Source organism: Melopsittacus undulatus, chromosome 3 (assembly GCF_012275295.1).
Source record: "Melopsittacus undulatus isolate bMelUnd1 chromosome 3, bMelUnd1.mat.Z, whole genome shotgun sequence".
In the NCBI taxonomy this organism is placed as follows: Eukaryota; Metazoa; Chordata; class Aves; order Psittaciformes; family Psittaculidae; genus Melopsittacus; species Melopsittacus undulatus.
In genome coordinates this window covers 25,180,062-25,202,322 of record NC_047529.1, presented here as the reverse complement: position 1 = coordinate 25,202,322, position 22,261 = coordinate 25,180,062, and the positions used below count along the sequence as shown (strand labels likewise).

Below are 22,261 nucleotides of genomic sequence, written 5' to 3'. Positions count from 1 at the left end.
TAATGCCAGCTGGATACCAAATTGAGATCTGTTGAAAAATCATTATATATCTGCCTTTTGAACTAGGAATTAGTGCTTGGTTGGTCTATTTAAGTATACACTTACTGATTTTATAGAGCACCTACCTCACTGTTCACTTCAGTTTTAATTTCAAAGCAGTCAAGCAAAAGAGATCCCTGCAAGATCATCATATTATGTCATTGATCTGCACTAGCAGAAGACTCAATTTGCTCAGTAATAAGTAACCTAGGTCAAAGGCCATGACTGAGAAAAGATAAAGGGTATTGTTTACACCCATGTCAATCAGAAACAGCTTCACTGGAATCAACTGAATTAAATTTGCTTCAAATCAGTGTGAAAGAGAATTTTGCATTTGCAGAGTTTGGATTATGTGGCAGTGAGGAATTCACCTTCATTAGGAAGCGTTACATGCTACTAAGTTAAAATACTAGATCTGTTCACTGGCTTCCACTGCATTATTTAATCTACTTCATGGTGTGAATTCGTAGATTCTGTGATTTTGCATCAGGTAAGAGAACAGTACTTAGTGTCCTACTTCTTAAAGAAAAAAAGACAAAACCCAAACCCAAAAAATCCAACTATTTGCAACAATTAGCAAACTTTTGGATATGCAAGATTTTTTATATCTTGACTTCTGATGTTCATAGTATCATCCACTTTTAATAGTCCTAGAACACGTGCAATTTTAAAAGCATATTTCTACCTACAGGATGATATCCAGGAATAATTTAATTTGGGAATTTAATTTGCCTTGTCTGGGGACCTGGTTGGAAGAATTGTGTGGGATACAGCCCTAGAGAGAAGCCCAGGAGAGCTGTCTTATTTTCAAGGAGCATCTGCTCCAGGCTCAAGAACAGTCCTTTTTAATAAGCACAAAACAAGAAAAGATGGCAAGAGGCCTGCATAGATGAACACAGAGGTCCTGACTAAACTCAAACACAAGATACAGCCTGCAGGAAGTGGGACCAGTGACAAGAAGATGAAGACACTGTCAAAGCTTGTATGGCTGGGGTAAAGAAAGGCAAAGCCCTTCTGAAGTTAAATCTGGCAAAGGATGTGAAGGCTATCAGCAGCAACAGGAAAGCTATGGAAAATATGTGCCTGGGTATGGGACCTGGTGAATAAGAATGCAGAAAAGGTAAAGAAATTGGTGCTTTGTTTGCCTCAGTCTTTAACAGTATGACTTGCGTTCAGGAATCCCAGGCCCCTGAGACCAGAGAGAAAGTCTGAAGCAGTGAAGACTTACTCTTTGTGAAGAAGGATCAGGTTAGGGAAACATTTAAACAATCTGGACATACACAGGTTTATGAGACCTGATGGCATATAACAAATGCTGAGAACTGGTCAGTGTCACTGAAGGCTTGTATAGCTTGACTTTAGCAAGGCTTTTGACACTGCCTCCCATAAAAACCTCAAAGATAAACTGATGAAACATGGACAAGATAGACAGTAAGGTATACCAAGAACTGGTTGAAGAGTGAGGCTCATAGGGGTTGTGATTAACAGCACCAACTCCATCTAGAGGCCAGTCACTAGTGGTGTACCCCAATGGCTGATACCAGGACCAAGACTATTTAACATCTTCATTAACGACCCAGGGGGTAGGACAGAAAACACTACCAGGAATTTTGCAGGCAGGACAAAGTGTGAGGTCATGCTGACACACCAGATGGTTGTGCTGCAATTCAGAAGGATCTCAGACCAAGAACTAAACAGACATGATTCTCTGCTGGTTTTGGCCAAAACCAGATGTGGCATGAAAAAATTATGCAGTATTTCCCAAATGTGCATCCACCTAACTGACACTGTATTTTTGTAGGAATATGCTGATTCCATTAAACTTCTCCAGAAGTAAACGGGGGAGGGTGAAGAGAGATCATTTTGTATGAGGAATTTATGTCCTACTTTGTTTAATTTGGGATAAATAAAAGAATGCAAACCATTTTATATACTACTTACACTTCAGTTTGAATCTTCTGTGAAATACAATGCAGAAAGCAATACAGAGGAGATCTTTTGTTGCTCTGTAAATTTTAGTAGACATGGAAAACATCAGATAATTTATCTGAGTGATGTTACCAGTAAATATAATCTTAGTAACTATCCTTCATGACAGCCACTTAGAAGCAGCAGAGAGCTTAGAAGTCATAAATTATGTCTCAAACCCATTCATTTGTTTGCAGCAGCAAATTCTAGTCTTTCAATTTCATACCATACTAAACCAATATTTTCTTCCACCACAAAACAAGCAAATCTTTAGGTCTATTCTGACCCAAATGAGTAACAGCCATTTATGCCCACTCTGAAATGCTGACATTATGAGTCTCAAATATTTATCATATTACAAATATGTATTCTTGCATAATGATGAGTCAAGAAGAAACACTAATAAAATGGAGATCAGTAACTTTGACCACTAGTCTATATAGCTCTTCTTCCTAGAGCAATTATTTTGCACTTATTTTGAGGGTTCAATGAATCATCCTCTGACAACCTTACTGATTATAAATACCTGTGATGGCCACCACAGCCTAGTATGACTGATATAAAAATCATAGAAGGGATTCACGGCCTCTACTCTGTAAAGAGTATCAACAATTTCCCCAGGTCAAGATGACAGACAGGTACAGAATCATCAGAAAAAAAGCCAGGAATTATGTGATGTGAGGTTATATTGTTGTGGCATACAAGTGAAACATTTTAAATGTTTTTTAAATAAACTGGATACATAAAGCTGAGCCTACTACATATCAGATCCAAAACTTTAAAGAGATATTTCTCAACCTGTTTTTGTTGTCTCTAAATATAGACAGCTGCAATACTTACTGTAGCAAACTTTTTATTATTTCAGACAAACTCCTGTACAAAAACATCAGAGCAGGCAAAGAAACTCAGTAACTTCGGCTAACAGCACATGACAACTCACAGAATGCTTTAAGGTTTACATTTTTATTATACAAGTGACAAATAGCTTTCTTCTGGGCTACTTAAAGACTTCACTGTTTGACAGATAATTGCAGGTAAGCATGTATTAATTTCAGTTACCAAAGCTCAATAGAATGAACTGTCATCCACCTAGATTTACCTAACTGTAAATGACTATGAACGAAGCAGGCTTGTCCCCTACATATTTTTAGGTGTCCCCCATTAAAAATGGAGCTTGTAAAGAGTGGATTTACTACTGTGAAAAAGCAGTGTAATCACTGCTTCCAGACAAAACCCCCCAAAACCTAGTATGATTTCTAATTCTGCTCCTGACAACATAGTGATCTGTTGCTACAACTGCAGATATGACATGAACGCTGGAGTTGCAGTGCTGTCCAGTATCACAACACATATTAACATTGGCACCTAAGTGTTCTGATCAGGCTTGAGAAAACTCAGAGCTCTCCTTCTGCTCAGAAATAAACTCCAAGGCAATCCCTACTCTAAAGAACTTACGATAGTAATACTGTTTAAGGACTGAGTTAAATGACTCAATCTGTCACAGCACAGACAAGTTTCAGCAGACCAAATGCATCTTCAAAGTTTTAAGGTAATGTTTTTAGAAGTGATATATGCATGGAAATTCCAGTGAGAGCACACAAACCCTGACCTACATACACAGGAATAAGCAAATACACCTCTGAATCTGTGCACGAGCACTGGAGTTTTCACACATACATGCAAGCAAAGTACACAAAATCAAACACGTTTTCAGAACGTGACCTCTGCAAGAATATTTACAGCAATGGCAGACCACCCAGAAGACACACTGAACAGAGCATGAGCACTTTGCTGCTTTTGGCAAAGTATTTGTATTCAATTTACTGGAAAAATTACTAAAAAGTAAGAACAAACAACTTGGCAAGGAACTCAAATCCTTGAACTATCAATCACATCCAACTGAAAACCAGTGGAGAGCTGTCAGCTGACAAGTATTTCTGTGTTAACTCTGAATTATCTAATGAATAATACTATCAAGGAACTTGATGATGTCCCTTAGACCAGCTCAGCTTTTAAAACTTATTTATATCATCCCTATTCTAACACCAATTTGGCTCTAGGGAAATTTGCTGCTACGGAAGAGTGTTCTGCTTTATACCAGTTTGTATCAGCAAAAGGATTATTTACTAAGTAGACCTGTCTGAGACATAATGTTCACCATTGTATATTTACACTGATAAACTATTTCTAGTTAAGTCAAGGCATTAGCATTTTCTCTTTCCTTTCTAAATCTAATACAATTATACAGAATTTGCAAAATCTAGCGATGGTCTTAGAACACTTTCTATGTTTATTTATACTGAACCTGAAAAAGGATATTAGTTTCTTCAATTATTGAAAGGTACAAGTTATACTTAATAAAAAGGAAAAATGACCTCTTTGCAATAGGTTTTTGGATGCCAGCCAGCATATAGGCCTTAAAATTAGGTGGATCTCCACTTTTTACAGGAAAGACAACGTATCTTATAAGAGTGATGAACATTTAGGTATTCTCCTATTCATAAACTAACTGACTAAAAAACTGTGCATACCCCATGAATTTTACTTTCCCTTACATTAAATTTCTCCATTTTTCAATTTGATTTTCTGTGTTGTCTTTGACATTTCTCTTTATTTGATTTCTACTTTGTCTTCACTACTACTTACTTTGCTGATAGAGAGGTGTTTGAGGATTAAAATGCACAGATAAACTGTAGTAGTTGAAGTATCTAAGTAAAAAAGTATCCTAAAAGTCAAAGATAAAGGCTGGCATAAAAACTTAGGCTGTGCTATATAAAGTCAGTCAGGTTATGAACAGATTCATATATTTTAGCAATGTGAAGGAAATGGTTATGTAAATACACACAAGTATTAACATCAAACTGTATTAAATTATGTAAACATACACATCTTCTGTGATCAATACAAACATCTACTTGTCTCAGGACACTACTGCAGCATAGCTCGAATTTGTTTTGAAGTAGATTCATCATTCAGGTGTTTCGTAGTGAACCTAGAAATAACAAGTTAAAACATTTTACAAAATGAACAGGGATTAGAAGAGTCTGAAAACTTCAGTACCTGTTTTTGAAATCAATGTATTTCAATTACACAAAAGAAAACCTTACATGTTCCTCTCATCACTGATCACTGGAATTAATAACAGTTAATAGTCTGCTGTTCTTTATCTTCTATATACCCCTTGCAGTAAATTAGTCCCTGTTACTAGGTGGAGAACTGTGGCTAAACCCTGCCTAATTGCTGCTTGCCATCCATCTATGCCACTGTCATCATTCTGGGTTGAAATGATCTCCTTTTTTTCCCTTCAGTTAGAAGTTTCAAAAGAAATAAGATCATGGAAATACATAAGAAACAGGGTAAATACAAAAGGACTCAGGAATCTAGACTGTATTTTGGCATAGTGTGTAAACCTAATTTTAAACAGCTTTCTTAAATGTCCTGAGAGGACTGAAAAGCATTAGTGTGGAGTTTTTTTACATTTAAGCCAAAGCATTCTCCACTGCTTATGTTCGTAGGCTGACTGATTACCACGTAAGCCCAAAACACGCCTGATACCTGCACGATTTAACTCCACATCAATTTTAATTCAAAAAACATAATAAGCAAATAATGGAGGTAGAGTTCTCACTCTATTCAAGAATTCAACAGCTAGTGAATTCAGTACAGCTTTGAAAAACTTGGCACTAAGACTTCTGTATCAGCTTAAGAAAAGTCAGACCATTGTGTCTTCCTTCCCAAGACAGCACCTTAAACACCTAGCTACAGGACTAGGATTTAGGTTGCTGTTTTCTCTAATTTCAAAACCCAAACAAACAGGGTCATATTAAAAGGTGAAGAGAGAAGGGAATTATCAAGAATCTGAGAAATAAATTATATACTTCTAAATGTTCTAGTTGCTCAGGTATTTTATATAATAAAGCATATTTACCTCTTTAGGTAAGTTTCAGGCAATAAAGCAAGCCTTAAGTTTCAACAAGAAGGATATTATGAGTTCCATTATTAATAGTGATTGCTTACTGAAGTGAAATGAAATAAACATAAATGAATATTACTCAAAAGAAACCCCAGCTGATGAAGCAAGCCTGAAAGGACAATTTTCTTAATAAATCAAGCTTCTAAGGAGAAAAGTCTTAAATATAAAGAGATCTGGAAAAAAAGTAAATTGGAATTCGTTATGGCTGAATCAAACAATTACTCCATACGTACCTGAGAGCATTCAGAAGCCCTTCCACAGTGTCGGGTGGTTGTTCCTTTAAAACTTTTATGCATCCCTTCATCTGGGAACAGAAGCATGCCACTATTGAACAATAATATATGAATAGCACTAGCTGAAAATAAGGAAACATTTAACCATACACAGGCAGTTTTTTTCACTATTGAATATTAATGCTGCTTTATATGATATAATAAAATCGTAACTTACTAAAAATTAAGTTAAAATGCTAAATTTTGAGAAAACGTAATCTACTTTAATAAGCATTTGTAGATAACAAACATATATTTTATCTTTAACATAATTTCTCCATTTCAAACATAAAAATTATCAAGAACAGCAGATATAAGGCAAAAAAAAAAAAAAAAAAAGGGCAAGCAAGTTCCCTGTCGTTGTTGGCAACTATCAAAGAGATGTTTTAACTTTGACTTCTATATATATACTTGCACACAAGGAAGTAATTTTCAGTATTCAGTTTCCAGCTGTAAACCTAACTGGTGATAACTTATGATTTTGTTCATAACTAATGGTTATGAATTTAATCTGAGATAAAAGTCCATGATGTTGATTTTAAACACCACATTGAATGAACATCTTTGTGGAGACTGTACAACAGGCTGAAATTTGTCCAAATTTACAAAGAGAGAAATGAAGCAGAAAAATAAGAGGTAGAACTCCCAGTCTAGTCAGTACAGAGAAATAAGAAATTCCTTTATCCTGTTCAGAATACACTTTCATACATGACTCATGCTCCAGAAGTACCTATTTCTTCCCATTGCTAAGAAGATATGTAACAGCTAATGAGAAATTAGTCTAGATTAATTCCATCTTACTTAAAAGTCTCATTTTCCTATCACATCACAGTGTTAAATCTAAAAGCCAGTATGTTCTTTGCAGCTAAAGAGCAACTTGCCTTATTATGGAAGTGGATGATGAAATACCTAACTGAAGACAGGAACTGTGAATTTGCCAATAAAAATTATGTGGAAAATGTAGCTCAGCCTCCTGCACAATGGCTGGCCTAACAGTCCCTGATCCCTGCTCTGTTGGCTCATATCTACCTGAAAGATAAAACCAACTCTGCAACTAGTGGAACAGATGAAATTCTCAGGTAGCAGCACATGTTTTGAAGTGACTGTTACTTTTCCTGAACTAGAAAAACTCAAGACTATATTCACATCGCTCGGAACAGGTTTACATGCCCCATCAGATCAGATCAGATCAGCCTAAACTGGACTAACGCAAAGGGGCTAAAAATTCAAACCATTCTTTTCTGGTTTTGTTAGAATCTGAATCCCTAAAACAGTCAAAAAAGAGAAGCTTTAAATAGAGTCTCCAGTCCTGAAAGGGTAAGGAAAGGGCAATCTGTTCCACTGTTCCTGCAATTCTCTTGAAACAGCCCCCAAGAAGTGACTAGTTTGGAGAAAAGAATTGTTTTTCATAATAAGACAAACTGATCAGCTGAAATACTAAAAGATTTTTTTTTATTAGAAAAGAATCACTAAACTATTGAGGTGAATTAAGATTTGGGATAAGTAATAATTTTTAAAAACTGATTCATACATCTCCTGCGTTCCATTTGCACCTAGCTAACTTTCCTTTAAGGTTACAGAGTTTTAGGATAAATGCGAGAGACAAAGTACACACATTATATATTTGGTCCTATCAAAATTTTACTTGTGCTGTCCCTGTAGGCAAGAGATTGAATTAGCAGTCAGGAAGTCTGCATTTAATTCCCAGGCTCTATCTGCTGCATGACCTTGAGCAAATCAATTCACCTCTTTGTGACATATCTTTCCCTCTGTAAAACAGAGTCAAAGAGGAGATGTGGTAAAATATCTTCACATGAAAAATGCTAACAAAGACTGAATGTCATAACATAGATATATAACTTATTTTCTTTTGAAGTAGGCTTTCTTGTAAAGGGAAAGACTTTGCATCTTTTCTTTCATAACAGCTTATTTCTGCTGAAAGATGAGCTTTAGGTTTCTAAAAACACGTAGCAAAGGTAAGAATACTTTTGTGTGTGTGCTTGCAATATCTGAAATTAAATAATAAGGTTGATTTCCCTGTGATTGCTTATGCCAAACCTAAACCTGAAGGCTCATTATCAACATTACAACAGTAACATTTCAGTTCTCTTACTTCAGATTTCAGACAAAGCAAAGACAATGTTGAGTATCTGCTTATTTATGGCAGGAATACTGTCAAAGATGAGCATTTCAGCATAAATAAATTACGTGATTAATAAAAAATTATGACCATATAGCACTTACTCCAGGGTAGGTGTATAATACAAAATAATACAAAATTATTTTAGTGTAACCATATAGCTGGCAGGAAAACAGAGATAACAGAAAAAGGAGTACCTGTGTCTGGAAGAAAATACAAAAAAAAAAAATCTGGAACAAAACCACAAAACCCCTGATCTTTATTTTAATTTCAAACTAGCTGATATATATATATATATATATATATATATATATAAGTATGCAGGTGAACATAAATTCCAAATTGCCATTCAAAAGTAATTAAAATGATTTATACAAAGACATAAGCTTGTGTTTAAGAAGAGCTGTAGACTAATTTTCTCAAATCTACAGAGTATTACAGAAAAATCACTCTTACATCAATCTTTGATGTCTTTGAGAAAGCTCCCACAGGATGAACGTGGTCATACAGAATAATAACTCCCACCATTACTCGCATGCAGAACATAAGGGTCTCTTCACTGGTGAATCTACTCCTGTACTCTCTGGAAAACAGAACATAAAAAAGAAACAGTCTTGACTTTGTACCAGACAATTCTACAAATTAAGACTATGAGCAAATGAAATCTGAACTAAAATTGTATTTTAAGGTTGAAGATGCATCTTAGTAAGACTTTAAAAATCTCTGAATTGCTTAAGTCCTAGCAAATTTAGAAGAATGGTTAGAAAGCAAATGAAGATATGTAAACCTCTTCCAATACCCCTTTCACAGTTCAGATCCTCACTTCAGCAAGACATCTAAGATGGTTTCACAGAAGATTTCCACAATTCATGACACATGATGGAGATGGATCATACTTCTGTTTAACATCATAAACACAACATACTGGGACCTTCAAGGAAAGCTACTCTTTTTGCTCAAAGTTCTACTTTGATGTGGTTTAAGTGGGATCTAATTTCAGCAGCTTGTAAATTCAGGACTTCATCTTGGTGGATCATAGTCATTGTTCTCATTCTAAGTCTATAGGCAGCTTCAACAATCCAGGATCACTGAAAATCTAAAATGTGGAGGCCTATAAAACAGGACTATACTGAACTAATTCTAAGGAGTTTTTCTTTGACTTTTCAGTATTCAAGGCCCGCCTGGACAAGTTCCTGTGTGATGTACTCTAAGTTTCCCTGCTGTTGCAGGGGGGTTGGACTAGATGATCTTTCGAGGTCCCTTCCAACCCTTGGGATTCTGTGATTCTGTGAATATGGATGGCTCAGTTAAAAGCCCCTATTGGCTCTAACCCCTGAAACCATCATCAGGAAATGAAAACATTACCTACAGCAGAGAAAACTAGAAATCCTAAAAACCAGAAAATATCACACTTCTTCTAATTAATATTTAGAATATATAATACACAGATTTGTCTACTGTCATTCACTGATTTTCAATATAACACTTGATTTTTTCACTTACATGTATCATTAAAATACTAAAATCTGTACTGTACTACCTTTCAGCTTAGAACAACTTTTATTCTTACACAGCATCATAACATGAAGAGATTTAAAGGCTACAGATATTTTGATATTGAAAATGCCTGACTAGCCCACAACCAGAACTAAATATCAGGTAACCTTCTGGTACATGACTCACAACTCTGTTTCTCTACTTTTGCAAAAAACTGACACATAAGATTGCTCTTCAGTTACTAGGTTGCCCTGGGATTGAGAGATGAGTCCTACTACCTACATACACTTTTCCAGAACGTTCATAAACAAACATAGTAACCTCAGGAATTCTGCCCTTTATATAGCACCATGAACAAACAATTCAAAGACAAGAAGACTACCTTGACTATCTTGTATGTGTTTTCTACTTAAGTAAACATCTCACCTAAAAAGCACTTGACTAAATTGCATAGCCAAACAATAGCAAGCCCACTGGTTCTATCTACACTAATAGATGCAAACACAATTGTACAGTTTCTATACAGATGAACTTTCACATACCCAGAATAAAATGGCTGCATCCCAACAAGATCTACTCAAATGATCTTTAAAATAGGCTATGTGCATAATTTGTAGAAGCACTACTTGAAAAAGCCAAAATCTTTCCCCTATCTATGCTAGTAAGTGAGCAGCATGGGCAAACAAGAAACAGTAGGCAGCCTAAGGCCTTGTTAGAGAAGACACAGACGCTGAAGCCTATTACACTATTTTAACCTTTTGTTGAAAGGCAGGCCGCCCATGTTAAGCTCCCTCTAACAAAAGTGAATTCATTAAAATATTAATATATTAAAATTCATAAAAATATTATTAGGTGGTTAAAATAGGAGGCAAGGCTTTCTAATACACTTTTATATACAAAGCTTTGTATATAAATGCATACACATGCTATACAAAGCTTTGTATATAAATGCATATAAATGCTATACAAAGCTTTGTATATAAAGGTGCTAGCAGCTTAAGACATACATAAAGGAATTCATTTGGAAAAAACTGTGTTCATCCCAGGTGTCTACATAAAATACAATACAAAATTCTCTCACACAAGAAGAACAAGATTTAATGTAAAACTTACGGTGTTTCCAACATGACTTTACAAACACTAGCCATAGTACTTAGACAGTCTGTTGTATTTTCAATTGGCAATGTTTTGTTCTAGAAGGGTAAAAAACAGCAAAGGTTCAATAAGGTTCAATAAACCTTAAAATCAAGCATGTCTGTGATAGACCTTTTCTACCCCATTACTTACTTCTGATACAAAATGTGTAGTTGCATTACTCAGTGTTTTCAGCATTGGTGTGGCTTCTGCATAAAATAGGGACATTCTATTGGCCATTTCATTGTTTACTTCATTCTCAATGTCTAGCTGGTGAAAACATGAGAAAAAATAGTCAGCAGAACTCTTTAAATCTTGCTGGCAGCAGGAAAAAGGCACAGTACATGCTCATGTCAGCAAGCAGATTGTTGCATGAATAGTTCAACTCAATATGCTTCACCTCAACTGCTGATTAACTCTCAGTGTGAAGGACAGAACATGACAGCTAGTAAATAAAAAGAAAAAACACTACCAGAAATGGTATAAATGCACACTGACAAATACCTCAGTGTGAGCAGCAGATCAGATTTTATTTACGTACATGCATGTTGTTTATTCTGTTGCGACTTATTGTCCGTCTGTAATAACTGAAGTCATTCTGAATTGCTGGGTTTCTCATCTTTGAGAAAGAAAAACAGGAAATAATCAGTTTCAGTCCAGAATACATCGGAAAAACCATCATGTATTACAAGATTTTATTAACCTTAAGTTCATCAAAACGAAGAGTAAAATGTAAGATTTCTGCAAACTCTTTCGCTAGAGCCTGTTCCCGTTCCAGGTGTTGAGTTGGAGTATAAGGTGGGCACGTCAACGACTCCAATAAACTCTGCAGGGCTTTCTCTGAATAAAAATCAGAAGCACAAATTTTATTCGGTCCACATTACGACACATTTTAAGTACCTAAATATAGGTTGTTTGAAGGGAATGAACCCTCCAAACATGCAGAACCCTAATGGAAATGTTTTTTCTTCCTATTCTAAGATGAGAAATATTAGTCAGATACCTGCCTGTTCAGGCTCTCTGCCATTTCCTCTCCATTTTTTACCAGTGAGCTCTTTTCTCCTTTTTATCACCCTTTATTTGGGTTCTCTATCAAAAATTCTAGAGAAAGCATTTTTATTGCATTGAGATAGTAAAATCTTTCATCTTTCCCAATCAGCCATTAACTCAGTATAGAGATTATTCTGGCATCTCTGTTACTAAAAGTGTACTCTTAGGCACTGATGGCAATGTAATTCAGCTCCCGCAGCTATAATTACTAGCATAACTCAAAAAATAAAATTAATAAGCAGGATGTTGTAGAAGAATTTCCTTGCACTGGGAGCTCTCCCACTTCATACATACATTTTGCATACTGGTTCTCTTCCAGAGTCCTAATTCAAGGAGTAATTACACCATGTTTTGGGTTTGTAGGGATGAAAAAGTCAGTGTAAAACTTTGTGTTTTCACTGTGTGAGAGAGTTTATTAATACCCTTTCTCCCTGGGATAGTTATCCTATTATCCCTGTTTTTAAAATATCTCAAAGTATTATTGTTTTACATTACTTTTAAAACTCTGAAGTACCCAATTTACAGAAAAATAAATTCCATCAGTACAATATGGAACAGTGAAATGCAGAGTGACATGCACCAGAGAAAAACTTGACACAGTTTCATTGCATTCTTTGCTTGTACTCTAATTAGAGAATACAGACTTATTTTAAGTGTCAAATTAACAAACTGCGGTGATTTTGAAATCAAATTAAGATTAAAAATATGCCTTGATAAATTTAATTGCACTTAAATGTCTGTTCATATTAAACAAATAATAATAACAACCTTTTAAAAGGCTGTGGAAAAAGAAGCTTCCCATTTCTTTATATATAAAGTAACCTAATAGACACACTAAGCCAGGACTCACCTAATCTGAGTGAAAACTCATAGAAGCGCTTCAGCCTTACAACCAGAGGACATACTGAATTCCATGCCTTTTCTTGCAACTGGATATCATTGGGGTTTTGTATTGCCTGAAATGAAAATATTACTGTAAGGAACTGTGGTATATAAATAACAAGCAATTTTGTTTGGGGGTTTGGGATTGTTGGGATTGTTTGACCACATTATTTTAGAAAGTAAGTACCATAAAACATAGAACAATGATGAGAAATTACACTGCACAGGAACAGAAAATTACTAAGTCCAAAAAATACTATGCTTTCCATCCTTCCTCTTCCCCATAATGCACTGATTTAAGATTATTCATTCCAGTACACCACTATATACAGAAATATGTTTTAACATATTGTTTTGGGAGCAAAACTATTGTAGAAGCATCAGGTAACACCTTTTGTCTGATTCCTGATTGCAGAGATAGCTTTTTATAAAGGTTTTTATGCTTTTGAAATCTTTAACATATTCAGGTTCTCGAGTAACCAACAGCTCACACTAACAGTAACTGTGAAGCTGATGCAGAAAAAACTTTGGTTAGCTGAGAAAAACCACAGGATCACAGAACAGTCTGGGTTAAAAAGGACCTTAAAGAACATCTAGCTTCAAGACCAGGTTGCTCAAAGCCCCATCCAACCTGGCCTTGGATATTTAAATTTTAAGTTAAAACTTCAAAATAGCACTTTTGCACCAGTTTCACAGAATAAGATGCTTGTAAAGTGGATGTAAGGTTATAATTTACTGTGGTTCATTATTTCACACAGAATACTATTTTCAACTTCTTCTATAGTGTATTTCTGACATCTGAGTATTTTCTTCCACGTCCTCAACTTTGACTTCGACCATGAGATATATGAGGCATATGAAATAGTGCTATTGAAAGTGAAAAATTATAGTAATAACTAACAGTAAGCTTAAGAAGTAAAAAAAAAAAATAATTAAAAAAAATTAGGTCTTTGTATTCAGTGGTGCACATAACCTATAATAAATTTTCTGAGTTTTCAGACAGACTTGAGAGATGGGCCTGGGTGAATCTCATGAAGTTCAACAAAGAGGTGATTCCCTCCATCTACTCCGCTCTCCTGAGACCCCACCTTCAGTACTGCATGCAGCTCTAGGGCCCACAAGAGGGACGTGGACCTGTTTGAGTCGTTCCAGAGTAAGCCACAAAGACGATCAGAAGGTTGGAGCATCTCTCCTGTGAAGAAAGGCTGAGACAGTTGGGGTTGTTCAGCCTAGAGGAGAGAAGGTTCCAGGGAGATCTTAGAGCAGCCTTCAAGCACCTCAAGGGGCCAACAAGAAAGTGGAGAGGGAGTTTTTATGGGGTCATGTATTGATAGAACAAAGGCTACTGCCTTTAGATTCTAAGAGGGTAGATTTAGCTTAGATATAAGTAGGCAATTCTTCACTAGGGAGTGTGGTGAGGCATAGGAACTGGCTCTGCTGGGAAATTGTGGTTGACCCATCCCTGGAAGTGTTACAGGCCAGGCTGGATGAAGCTTTGAGCAACTTCTTACAGTGGAAGGTGTCCCTGCCTATGGCTTGTTGTTGGAACTACACGAACTTTAATGTCCTCTCCAGCCCAAACCATTCTATGATTCTAAATCGTAACATTTCATAGAACATGCTTGGATACAGAACAGTAGCAAGGAACACACTGAGTTTTACTTGATTTTGCATCCAAAGAACTGTCATTAACAAGCATACATCTCTAATTTCTTGTCCAGCTCCTTTGTACGCCTGAAGGTCTGCAAGCATACTTTCCGAGTCCTGTAAAACTGCACTGATCTGATTCCATACCTCCCTTTCTCCATCCGTGGGCTGTGCATCTAAGAAATAGAAAAGCAAAATGCACAAAGTCAAAAGGTAGCTGCAATGCAAATGGCAAGATTACTCAGTTCTACTTAACATCATATCCAGCTTGACTATGTGTAACCTCATTTTGATGTGTTTTTATAAACGATACAATTATACTGCACTGCTATTCTGCTAACCTCCAAGTTTCTGCTTTCTGCAGTTTTTGTATACTCTGCTTCACAATGACTCTTCTCAAAACACAGCATTTTAAAGTGAAGCAGTATCATAAAGCAATGTTACTTGGAAATAGATAATGCATCAATCCTTCAGTAAAAATGTTCTTCTTTCATGAGCTCTACAGCTCAATTACAAAGAGTTGTTAATTTTTCTTGCAGCTTGGGGATAAAATCAGCTTTACAGAGGATGGAGCAGTGGGATATTATGCCACTTTAACTTTCCTCCAGGCTTCCTTAACAAGAGTAATTTATTTCTCCTTTTGTATAACACAGATACAGTATTGCTAAAAATAAACATTTTTCTTATGTCAGAGATCATTCCTGTTACAAAAATAAATCCAGCTCTGTCAATGATCAGTTTTCAGGGAGGGAGTGACCTGTAGACCTTTATTGTTCAGAGAAACGACATTTGGAAGTAGATCAATTTTCCCATTCAATTCCCGTCCGATGGGATTTTCACAGCAGTGTCACACGAGGGAGTGATGTTGTCCCTAGAACATCAATATGCTAGACATCTTCTACCTTCTCTTGCTTTAAAACATCAAGACAACTGGCACTGACTAAAGACTGGACGACCTACATATAGACCTGTAATCAGTATTTGTAGAAAGAATCGCTGTCCCGGAAGATTTCTACAGAGACACTTTCTTTTTCTTTCAATTTAAATGTGTATTTGCATGCAAAGATAGAACTTTGATTATTGTGGAAGAAAAAAATACTTTGAAGATGCATCTTAGGACTTAAGGACTACTTGTTTGAATTAAAGGCAATGAGATACCTTCAGTTCAAAACATGCTGATTAAGGGCTACTGCATACATCCTCAACATTAATAGACAAGAAATTTTAAAAGTACTTTTCCTATTTAATCTTCTCACTGTCATCAAGAAATAAGACAGAGTTTCCCACCCATCTAACATAACTGTATTCATTTACCCACCTCCCATTAGAAACAAATGAACCACTTCACTTTGGACTGTATGGAAAGAGCAGCATTCTGTCCATGACATTTCAGGTTAGGATAATTTGTTTAAATGTCTCAAGTTATCTAGGGACCTTGCATGAATGAGACATATGGCTGAGATTTACATGTCCATAGCTCTGAAGAAACTAACACTTAAAATCTGTCTTATATTCCTATGTCACAGTGAGTCCAATGAGATTGGGCACATGAAACAATCTGATTTTACTTTTGTTTCACTATGGAAGTTTTCTCTAATCTTGTTTAAAAGACAGAACAAGTGAAAGTAAAAATAAGCCAGGCTTACTCAGCTGGGTTTTATAACCAAAATACTTGACATAACTACAAAAAAAACCCCAACAAAAACAAAAGAAAAAAAAAGGCAAGGGAAAGTAGCAGCAAAGGGAAAAACTGTCCCTAACAGGAAAATCCCAGCTGGGACACAGCTGTTGAACCTATCTATTAGTCAGTTTAAGTTTACAGTGTTACTGACTGGTTCTTTCCCCAAGCGGCAAGAAATCTCATTCATACACAGTAAGGGGTCTGTCACCTTATGATAAACAAAACAGTAAATGCTTCTGAATTTAATGGAGAAAGCAGTCTTGCTAAACAGTTACATATCATTCAACAACAGAGTAAGGGAAGACAGGTGTCACCTATAAATCAGTATCTATAGTTTAATAGTTAAATATAAGTTAAATAAAGTAACATTTTAAGTGAATATTAAGACATAAAAGAGTAAGCTATTTATCAGTACAGTTCATAAGTGTAAAATTTGCATGTTCACGTCACCTGAAGCACGGATTGGTTAACAAGGTGCTTCTAGGTTACTTTTTATCATTTATTTACTTTAAAAAATTATAGCCAGCTCAGCATTTTGGAACTTGAAAATTACTTTTATTAACACCCCCTATTGTTAGTCTTTTTAAAAATTTCCCAGTTCATCTTCTAGGAGTTGGGGGAAGGTTGAGAATTTGAAACCCACTAAGCTTTCTGTAGGATCTCAGCACCTGGGGAAGTAGGAGTAGGAGGAAAGTAGGTGGGTGGAAAAGGGAAAGAAAGGGAAGGGAGAGGAAGAGGGCTGCAAAAGCTACAGAGCAACAGGCTTAGCTTGCACTTGCAGAAGCAGTTTATATTAATGCTGAAAGTGCTGAAAGTGTTTAGATTACAAATAAAGATTGGATGATTCAGGCTTTTTAAAAAAACCCATGCATCTTACTTATGAAATATATGTTATGCAAACAGATGTTCTGATAAGATCATGGACATGTTTCAAAAGGGATTTTTACAAAGATCTTGCCAAAAACGGTCAACTAAAATACCTGTAATCAATCACTTTGAAAAAGATCTCATTTCGCTGTCAACAACAATAACAGTAATTGCAGCAACAACAACTAAAAGGAATATAGAATTCTTCATGACAGCTTCTGGCTTTTAAAACTGGTTTTCAATTCCAAAAATACAAAAACCTGTTCTGAGTAAAAAAATGCCATTCCTGAATCACAGCATGGAATCACTGCTTGGTTGTGCTCTCCTCTTACCCCATACCACCATAGAACCAGCATGCATTTAGGCAATTTGAGCCACTTTATAAACAAAACCACAGGAACTGACTAATCCACATTGAATGCAAGCCCTCTTGATAATAAGTTATCAAAATCACCAGACTTACTGCATTTCATGATATCTGAGTATTCATGGTTAGCATTCAGAGTACACTGTCTTTGATAAGACAAATAGGAAAACCTTTCACCTTTGCCTAAATCTTTCTAAAGCAAATCTTAAACCTGACAACTAAATGAATCCTCTAACAAATTAATTCAAGAGTCAGACCATGCCTGACTTCACCATATATAGATTCTATCAGGAAATTTTTACTTAGCAAAAATTTTATCTCTGGGGAGGAATGCAATTTCATTGGCTCCATCAGAAATACTCAGGATATGACAATTAATCCATTCCATGAATAAATGCTCTCTTTCACCTTTACTTATGGTCTATTCAAGTTTTGGATGGGGCTTCTATGATTCTATTCTGATTCAGACTTCCATTAAAAGACGGTGGAATGGTGGACCCATTACAATCCATTTGTGGACGTATTAAGTATTTCAGGTGTCTGGTGGGATATGAATGTGCAACCATCATTCTTTTCTAGACAAATACTTGTACTTTGTTTTGTTTTCTCCCCCTCAAAAATAAACCCTAATAGTTTTCTGAACAGTTTTGAGTTTTCATTCTTCACCAAGTGAAGAATTCAGAGAAACAGAAACTGCAATGGAGGTAATACATTAATACTCATAGGACAAGATTAAATGTAAGAAGGACATGAAGCCTTTATCAATGCAAAATCAAGTATAATATCCAAATAATTAATTTGTATGAAAAGGTAAGACAGTACTAAAAATCGCATCTAATCTACACACCCTTTCTGTATCTGAAATGCAGACCAGATGCATAGAACGTTTTTCTCCCCTCAAACTGTCTGCAGATTAGGATTCCCACAGAAGCTGGTTAGTGCTTTCATTTCCATGAACGTGGAATCGTATTTGTCAAAAACACATCAAAAACACACTCCTTGCCTTGACAGCCTAGCAAAAGAAGAGTGAATAAAACAAGATGCCTCCCAGACTCTGCTTTCAGCTCTTCTTCTCCTATCCACTGCTGAAGGTGGCTAACAATTTCGCTAGTCACTGACTAGTTATGAGGGCAGTAAGTCTGTTTTACCATATAATGCTAAAGTCTTATTTAAGGTTTGTCACCATGGCAGTGGTTTTTCCTATTCCAATCTAGGAAAAACTAGACAAAAAGCTAGTTTATGTCCTCAGAAAAGATGAAAGTGATTACAACTACACTGAATAATGTTTTTTAGAGGGTATCAGAATCTTCTACACTCCATACGTTAAAAACAGTAGTATTAGGTAGAAGCAGTACCCTACAATGGATTTTTGAATCTAAACTTCCTGAACTAGCTATAACAAAATTAAGCTCCCTAAATTGTTAACCTGCTACAGGCATGGTGCTGTGCAAGGGATATCAGTGCCAGGCTTCAGCTGTGTGATGGAAGTGGACAGACCTCTCTCTGACTGAGCCATTGCCTTTTGCTTAGGGTACTCCCTATAGCACATGAGACAAGAGTTTAACCTCCACCTGGCTGGAAACAGAATCCATCTCTATCCTTGCACCTGCAGAACGAGGGTATTAATACCCTATTATGCAAAAACTGGGCAGTTGCTCTGCTGCCAGACATGTTCTAATAATAACAGACTTTTAATCATAAATGAGCAATGATAACTGAAAAATTCATTAATATTTCTGGGGATGGGAAATCCTAGAAAATAAGTGTCCTTGACTGTTGTGAGTATAAGGGGGATTAAATCAGGATCAGTTAACAAGCCCCCTAATATTTGGGAAAAAAGGGAACCTGCTCAGTTTGAGGTTAAGAGAGTTTGGTCTTACAAAAGCTGTTTATTATCTGAGGAGAAGATGGTACTGAAGGTGTCATTTGAGGACACCTTCTCCCAATAATTGAAAACTTTTGTATTTGAAGCTAAAAATAATAATAACAAAAAAGATAATATTTTTTTTACCTTAACCATCAAAATATTTCCAAGAATTCATGTGAAATTATTTATTTTGCCTGAAATAGACTCTCTATGGGCAACAGTAATTTGGCAGATTTTCTGCAAAAAAAGAACACTTGAAAACTACTGTGGAAAGAGCTTCAAATATCCAGAATTAATTTACCTGTGAGTGTTTTAAACAAGGTCAAAATCTAAAGAACAAAATGGTTCTTGAACTGACAAAATCCATTTCAAGAGAATTTGTCCTACGGGCTCATGAAATGCTGACATGCACAGACTCTGAAGATTTGCCATCTACTCACTCTTTCTAACATTATTTTTTAGTGCAGAACTAAGAAGGTATTAAGGTAAAATAAGTGGTATATAATCAATCCAGTATGTAGCGTTTCGATTAACAATGCCTATACCAAGATACAAGTGTAAAACTTTCTGGGAATTAAGAGATTCCTTTTCTTTACATTAACCTTTCAGTAGACCCTAAAAAAAATAAAGTAATTTGGTTGAGTGCAGATAGTTTGCATTCACCTCAAAAAAAATGCTTTTTCACCTGCATAGGAAAACACTATTCTCCATATCACTCTCTGAAGTTACCACTGTTCCAATTTGTCACTGTTGTCTTGCAAGGCTGGACTAAATGGATCTTTAAATTGCTTCTCTTTGCACAGATCCAGAGTAACTGCTTAACTTTGAAATGACTACTGGTGACCATACAGAACTGCTTCTGCTGGTACTGCATTAACTGAAACTAATGCTGGGTCCAAGCTTTTTCGATTATGACTATGGAGTTACAAAACATGGTTCCCCATCTGGAACAAGAAGAATGCTAGTAAAATATATCATAAGAATTACAACTGATGCTGTAGACATCTGCAGGAAATGGGGGAAAAGGAGATAATTTTAAACATAATCTTTTTGGTAGCCTAACTTTTCAAGGGAAAAATTAAAATAGCTATTAAAAACCCCCCAACAACTGGAAGATGAAATTTGAAACTTACTTCTTTTTCATGACTTTTGCTCATCTTCAACTATAGCACAAGATTTTGAAGAAAAAAAATCCACAACTCTGAATTAGGTAAGAAAACTTATTTTTGTAAGTTCTGTTTGTACCTTCCCACTTTTCAAGACCTCAAGATTTGCATAGAAGAAATGTATGGAAAGGACTAAGGCTAAATATAAAAAACCTCAGGCTGGTGAAAAGTATTTAAGGGAAAAGTGAGCACACAAAAGAAGAAAAGCAACTTGTAATTAAGTATATTTTAAAACAAACTCAAAAGCCAATAATGGCATTTTTCAAAAGATGCAATGCCAGATTGTCCTCCTGGAGAACAATAACTCACAGTAATTTCTGTTGCACAGAACAACTCACAACATATTGCCTATGACATGTGTATTAGTTAAGTGTAATAAGGGAAAGCAACTGAATAAAAACCTACTACACTAACCTTACTGTGTAGCTTCAGGACTGACCTAAGATATATAAATCTGTACAACTGTTTGCTTTCCTCTCCTGCATTTCTGTTTCCATCCATGTGCCATTGTTGGGGCTCTTCCAACCATGCCATCATCCACATCCCCCTGACCTGAGTGGAAGGGTATTTAGTAAGTGGGGGAGAGAATGTTAAGTTTGGGAGGGGGCAGGAGTGTGTGTTTAATCGCTAGTTCTTAGTACATTCATCTTCCCATGAAGCTAACATTCACGATGGGTGCAATTGTGTAGTTCTACATTTCAATTCTAGCATAAGGGTATGAGACTATGTGGTAAATTGTCACCCATGGGCTATTCCCTTTGGAGCAGCACAGAGAAAATCAACTGTCAAATGAAGTTAACACGGTAATGTTTTTCCACTTTCTGTCTATAAACACTTGTATCACTTCTGACCAACACCAACCCACAAAAACTCTGATTTTTGAGGCATGGAAACAGGTTGTATCTGTTCTACTCCTGCAAATTAGAATAAAGGCTATTTCAGTGTTTTTAAGCAGTATTCGTGTGGCACATTTTACACACATCAGAAAGAAGTATGTCACACACCCTCCTTTTCGGTAGAATACATACCAAATGAAGAGCACAAAAAACCCGCAAAATAGGGCAGGAATATCCAAAACCTCTGCAAACATATCTCAGAAGTAGTACTGACATATTTACTTTGAGATTTCAACTTATGGCTATGAAAAAGTGCACAAAAAGTAGAAAACGATATGCCAACACAAGTAACAAAATAGACTAAACAATCAACTCCACGTACCCCTTTATTCTCTGAATGGCCAACTGTAGTCATTATTTTCATCCATTAACTCAAACTGAAAAATCAGGCCACAGAAAGTCACTCACACATCCAGCAAGCATGCAAGCAGGCTCTTATCTATGTCCGCTAACTAAAAGCATCCATTCTTTTACACCGTATGAGGGCTAATTAAAGGAGATCAAAGCACAAAACTACAGATGCCTTCAGTCACATCCCTTTGACACAATACAGATTTCATGCCTTAAAAACCTCCAGAACTTTATTTCACAAGTAAAACATTTTAACCTTTCACTTGCATCAAATTCACTGAAATTTGGAGATGAGTTTTGTTCCTCTCTAAGCAGACGTACCTGACTAGCATGCCCATGCTCTTGCACTAACTACTGGTCACCTCCAGTGGGAGAGGGTGCCTCACCCCATTCAGCTCTTGGCAGTGCACTTTCGGGAAACAAACCAAGCAATCTTTACTGCCAAAGCAATAAACCAGGTATTT

The 22,261-nt window shown here is 36.1% G+C and overlaps 1 protein-coding gene across 4 annotated transcripts in view; it reads right to left on the bottom strand.

Moving 5' to 3' along the window:
- Positions 1-2,843: 2,843 nt before the first annotated feature.
- The window catches only part of CYRIA (CYFIP related Rac1 interactor A), a 56,041-nt gene continuing 36,623 nt past the window's right edge, over positions 2,844-22,261 (bottom strand). For 3 of the 4 annotated variants that reach the window (XM_034060364.1, XM_034060362.1, XM_034060365.1), the window contains 9 exons: positions 14,657-14,778; positions 12,924-13,029; positions 11,727-11,863; positions 11,565-11,642; positions 11,177-11,293; positions 11,003-11,082; positions 8,849-8,975; positions 6,214-6,284; positions 4,858-4,999 (listed from right to left, as the gene is read on the bottom strand). In XM_034060364.1, coding sequence (XP_033916255.1) covers positions 4,936-4,999; positions 6,214-6,284; positions 8,849-8,975; positions 11,003-11,082; positions 11,177-11,293; positions 11,565-11,642; positions 11,727-11,863; positions 12,924-13,029; positions 14,657-14,778 — 902 coding nt within the window. In that variant the 3' untranslated portion in view covers positions 4,858-4,935. Of the gene's footprint in view, positions 5,000-6,213; positions 6,285-8,848; positions 8,976-11,002; positions 11,083-11,176; positions 11,294-11,564; positions 11,643-11,726; positions 11,864-12,923; positions 13,030-14,656; positions 14,779-22,261 lie in introns of all 4 variants that reach the window. The other variant, XM_031043933.2, reaches the window with a different exon arrangement.